The 6,000-nt window shown below is 43.0% G+C and overlaps 1 protein-coding gene across 1 annotated transcript in view; it reads left to right on the top strand.

Moving 5' to 3' along the window:
* The first annotated feature begins 707 nt into the window (after positions 1-707).
* LOC127007172 (uncharacterized) overlaps positions 708-6,000 on the top strand; it is a 94,544-nt gene continuing 89,251 nt past the window's right edge. Inside the window, exon 1 of the mRNA XM_050877889.1 lies at positions 708-1,512. Coding sequence (XP_050733846.1) covers positions 1,437-1,512 — 76 coding nt within the window. The 5' untranslated portion in view covers positions 708-1,436. The remainder of the gene's footprint in view (positions 1,513-6,000) is intronic.

The following is a 6,000-nucleotide window of genomic DNA, read 5'->3' as shown; positions in this document are numbered from 1 at the left end:
GGCATTTTCACTCTTTCATCCCTCACGCTGGTAAACTCTGGGACAATCATCCTTCATCTGTATTTCCTCCTGCCTACGACTTGAGCTCTTTCAAGAGGAGGGTATCAGACACCTATCCTCCCGAAATTGACCTATCTTTCGGCCATTCCTCCTGACTCTTTTTGTAGGAGCAGTGAGTAGCGAGCATTTTTTTATTATTGTTTCCTTTTTTTTAATCATGAACTGTTTCGTTTACTGTAAAAAAAAATATTGTAGTTTTTCTTTGCTTACACGTGGTTTGGTAGAGTGCTACGGTAGAAGCGTTGAAGCGCCAGCTGGTGGTGGTGTTCGCATTTGACGGGTCAGTGGTTCGGAATTGATGAAGGAAGCTGTGCATGACGCGAGAATGTGGGCGGAAGAGGAGAAAGCGAATCATCTAAGGGAAAAATTTAGGTAAGGTAAAAGAGCAGGGAAAAGAATATAATAAGGGCGAGAAAATAACAGAGAGAGAGAGAGAGAGAGAGAGAGAGAGAGAGAGAGAGAGAGAGAGAGAGAGAGAGAGAGAGAGAGAGAGAGAGAGAGAGAGAGAGAGAGAGAGAGAGAGAGAGAGAGAGAGAGAGAGAGAGAGAGAGAGAGAGAGAGAGAGAGAGAGAGAGAATAGGCGGGCGATGAGACAGAACGTGACAGAAAGGAGGAAGGAGGGCGCCAGTGTACCTGAGGGCGGGATGTGAGGTGGACGTCCTCACAGCTTCCATTCTGGATCGCTGTAACGCAGCGGCAGCCCTCAGTTCCCTCACACCCGAGCCGTCAGGCACCGCGCGCCCGCTGCCAGCCTGCCATCGCCACTCCTTGCTGGATAGTGTATTCTCTTCACCCTTTTGTGTGTGTTACTATAACAAAAAAAAAAAAATAGTGACACAAGCTTAGAAAATAGTGATACGAATGTGAAGAAAATATGAAGGTTCGGAGTGAGGAAAAATAGAAGTCACAAACGTCTTGATCAAAAGTTTGTAAACGAAAGATGTTTACTTCTCTGAAACCAGTGAAAGTGAAAGTAAATAGACAAATTTTAAACTATATAATTCATGCTGTAGGTCGTGACGGAAAATAGTTTTAACTGCAAAACGAGAACAGCTTGAACGGGGGGCGGTCTGGGCCTGAGGGGTCGAAAGGCAGTGACCAGGATCAATATTAACGCCAGAGAACGTGATGCCTTGTTAGTGAACTGTGTCGCAGATTTCCTGAATTACCTAACTAGAAAGATGTGAGTTTCCCCGCCTCAGAAATAAATAAAAATGGGACGTCGGTACCCAAATGTGTACAAGAATATAGTTTTAAGAGTGAAGATTTCCAAACTGTTTCCATCATTAGAGCCCAAAGTTACACACATAATGGAGTGAAGCGAAAAGTGAGTAAGGCGTGGCGTCACGGTGACCTGGCCAAGGTGTTACGACGGGATGGGTTGCCGCAGCTTGGTAATGGTGATGACCTCGTTCCTCTGGGCCACCGCGACGGCCGCCACGAAGGAGTCGGGTAAGTGTACTTTTACGATGAAGGCAGCTGCATGTTGTCTTGCCATTGTGGTGCTCTTGTGTTCCCACAACCCCTCACCCCTGCACCGCCCGCCCACACGGCCCGCGCATCCGCCCTGGCCTGGCCCGCACCCTTCCTTCCCCTGTCACCGCGATTCACACGCCCCTCACGGCCATCCTCCGACACGTGCCATGAAGCCCAAAGTGATAATAATAACTCAGCTTTCAAGAATCGAGTGAATATAAAACATTTTTTACACGTACATGGCAAAAGTATAGTGATTAAAATAACGTATAGCTATATATAAAAAATAAAAAAAATGTGATTTACAGATGGCTGGATCTATTCAGTACAATTAAGTAATATCTGAATATGAAAACCATACACACACACACACACAAACACACACACACACACACACACACACACACACACACACACACACACAGGATCTAATACACATTAAATCTTTAGCAAGCTATCGACACCGCTGGCTCAGAGCTGGAGCCGTTTGTGATATAATCCTCGAATTTGTGGCTTATGATCAAATTTCTCTCTCGCTTGACGTGGAGTTCTTCAACGCCTGGGACAGTTTCTATGGACAAAGTGAACTCTTCCACAGGGACGGATTACACCTGTCTCCTATCGGGGCAGCCAGATTCGGAAGGCTCCTCAACGACGCAGAACGTGACATCCGATCAAAAAACGACTCTCAGCCACGTCCTTTCACCCCGCCCGTGTAAATAGACGCCGTGCATCGCAACAAACCCGTAACCGTGATCCCGCAAGTACCACCACCTCTAGTACCAAGCCTCTAGATAACTTAAAAATCCCTAGTTTCAATGCGCGTAGCCTAAGAAATAAATTTGATGAACTGAGATGTCTTGCTCTAACAGAAAATTTTGACACAATTGCTATAGCCGAAACATTTATCGACACCACAAATATTGATTTAAGTTCCGAATACAACATAGATGGCTACAGACTCTTCAACAAAGATCGTGTAAACCGTAGAGGTGGTGGCGTTGCCCTTTTTGTCAAAAGCTATTTGCAACCCACTGACAAAACACCAAGAAATAGTAACGTTGAACATTTGTGCGTGCGAGTAAACATTGCAAAACTCAATTTAAATATATCTGTCACCTACAGACCTCCGGGGCAATCACTCGATGACGACCTTGAAATGTACAGCGTCTTAAGGCAGTCACTTAATAACAACTACTCACTAATATTAGGAGACTTTAACCTCCCCCATATCGACTGGGCGACACTGTCAGGTACAGAAGGCGAGTCACATAGAATGATCGAATTTCTAGAAGAAAATTATCTAAGCCAAATGGTTTCTGAACCAACTCGACAAAATAATATACTCGACCTTGTTATAACGACTCAAGATAACCTAGTCAGTAATGTCACGGTAGGAGAACACCTCGGTTCTTGCGATCAAAAATTAGTGCGCGTCGACATTAGAGCTCAATCATCAGTGACTGAAAATAAAGTAAAGGTGCCCAATTTCAAAAGAGCTAACTTCGTAGAAATCCGACAAAAACTAACAGGAATACAACTATCAGATAACGGCAACGTAGAGGAAGCCTGGCTAAGCTTTAAAAATCACTTACTCACTCAGCAGAACACATTCGTCCCCTTGTGCGTGAAGCGAATTAACACTTATAAAAGCCCACCGTGGTTTAACAGCGAAATTAAACACTCAGTCAATGAGAGAAAATTGTTTTACAGGCTTAAGAAAGAACAATGCACGCCCGAAAGTATTAGACTTTATAATGATGCCAGGCGACGAGTAAAAAGATTAGTATGTCAGGAAAAAATAATACGAAATCTTTCTTCAGTTACATAAACAACAGAAAGGCGATCAAAAGTGGTATTGGACCTTTAACAAACAGCGACGGCGCACTAGTGACTGACAGCCAACACATTGCAGACCTCTTAAACAATTACTTTTCCTCGGTGTTTAATACTAACAGTCTTCCTCCCACTACCACCAACACCAATACTATTGTAAATCTCGAGCATGTATTGCCTAATTTTGAAATAACAACCGATGAAGTCCTTAAAGCTCTCCATTCACTTAAAACAAATAAAAGTCCCGGACCCGACAAAGTATATCCTATACTGCTTAAAGAAACAAAGAGCGAAATACTCTCCTCCCTCACAACCGTATTCAATATGTCCTTGCGACAAGGCATCGTCCCTTGGGATTGGAAAAAGGCTAACGTGACACCGGTATTTAAGAAAGGAGACAAAAAAGTACCAGGTAACTACCGACCCATTAATCTAACTTCAATTGTAGGTAAGCTACTCGAGAGCATAATTAGAGACAAAATTGTGAGTTACCTCGAAAGCCACTCATTAATTGAGGATTCACAACATGGCTTCCGTAACAAAAGATCCTGCCTGTCAAACCAATTGACTTTTTATAAGGATCTCTTCTCAGTTTATGACGTAACCAAATCATTCGACGTAGTCTATCTTGATTTCCAGAAAGCGTTCGATAAAGTCCCACATCATAAATTACTTTATAAATTAAAGCAAATAGGTATTGACAGTCAAGTAAACCAATGGATCGCGAATTGGTTGAGCAACAGACAACAAAGAGTGGTGATTGACGGATTTAACTCAGAGTGGGCGCCGGTCACTAGTGGCGTCCCTCAGGGCTCGGTTCTTAGCCCAGTGCTCTTCATTATTTACATCAACGATATGGATGTTGGACTCAGTAATCGCATTAGTAAATTTGCAGACGACACAAAGATTGGTAACTCGGTTCTCACCGACGAAGACAGACAAAGCCTCCAAGAGGATTTGCACAAAATTTCAGCTTGGTTGGATAAATGGGAGATGCCCTTTAACGTAGATAAGTGCCAGGTCCTTCAAGTTGGAACAAAAAATAAGAAGTTCGATTACGAAATGTGCGGCGTTAAACTCACAAGCGTTCAATATGTTAAGGACCTGGGGGTCAAAATCGCGTCAAACCTCAAATTCTCACATCAATGCATTGATGCAGCAAATAAAGCGAACAGAATGTTGGGCTTCATTAAAATAAACTTTTTATTCAAGAATAAAGATGTAATACTTCCGCTCTACAATAGTTTAGTCAGACCCCACTTGGAATATGTGGTACAGTTTTGGTCTCCCACCATGCAAAGGACATTCCTAAATTGAAGGTGCTGAGCGTCGAGCAACAAAAATGATCCCTTCCTTGCGCATCAAATCCTACGAAGAAAGGCTTTCCACCCTTAACTTGTTCTCTCTTGAGAAACGTCGCCTCCGAGGAAAACTGATCGAATGTTTTAAAATACTTAATGGTTTCACGAATGTAGACAGAACAAAATTTTTTATGATCGATGACACCTTGCAAACGAGGAACAATGGCATGAAACTCAAATGTAGACAAGTAAATTCAGACTGCACCAAAGTTTTCTTCACCAACGTTGTAGTGCGAGAATGGAATAAGCTCCCACCATCAGTGGTCCAGTGTAACACGATTGACTCCTTTAAAAACAAGCTCGACCGTCACTTCGTTCAACTTAATATTAAGTAGAGTAGAAAAGCAACGTTTTGGAGCCATCTGATTAATGTAGAATCAGACCACCTAGTCTGACTATGGGGCCTGTGTGGTCTGATTTTCTATGTAAATCTATGTAATTCTCTCTCTCTCTCGTATACCAAACCCCCAGTGAGACAGTAGGAAAGATATGGGAAGCTTTTTAGTTGACTGTTTCGGATAACATCTCTCACACAATCCTTCTATTCCCTATTGTTATTCATGTAAGCCTATGAAACGTTCAAGGAACAGAGGAGACTATCGGGGCTGGGTCTTATCTCGCTAAAACGTACTGGAGTGGGACTTAAAAGGGTTGAAAGGCGCCGGGAATTGGCTGGTGACTGAAAGAAGGCTGTGGACAGGTGAAAGGAAGGTGACGGGAACTCCTGAGGGAAGGTAGACTGGAAAGGTGATGATGGAGAACACGAGAGAAAAGTCTGCAGTGAGTCAAAGGGAAGAGGTGAGGTGTAAGAGATGAGTGGGCGAGGTGACAATAGAGGAAAAGGAAAAGGGCAGGGAAAACAAACTAGAGGTGATTAAAGATAACACAGATGAAGGACTTAATTGGAACAAGAGATAAGGATAAAGAGGAAGGAAGGGCATTAAGGAAATAGATGATGAGCAAAGTGACAGTAGATAAGAGAAGGTAAAGGAAAACAAACGTGAAAAAAGTGGTGAACCAGGAAGAGACAGTCAATGGATGAGAAATAAGGAGAAGCAAGGATAAAGTGAAGGACAAAGAAAGTGAATTACGTTGGAAAGGAAAGTAACGGAAGCAGGTGTATAAGAAGCAAGGGTTACGTGAGGGAAAGAAGTGAGCCAGTGACAGGGGAGGAGAAAGGACAAGTAGAAGCAACGCTCACTCTTGTGGATAAAAATTGAAATGGTTAAAAAGGAAGTCAACGAGAACCCTGAAGCAGCGAGAGAAG

The sequence above is a fragment of the Eriocheir sinensis genome, chromosome 34 (genome assembly GCF_024679095.1).
Source record: "Eriocheir sinensis breed Jianghai 21 chromosome 34, ASM2467909v1, whole genome shotgun sequence".
Taxonomy (NCBI): Eukaryota; Metazoa; Arthropoda; class Malacostraca; order Decapoda; family Varunidae; genus Eriocheir; species Eriocheir sinensis.
This window is presented reverse-complemented; position numbering and strand designations above follow the sequence as displayed.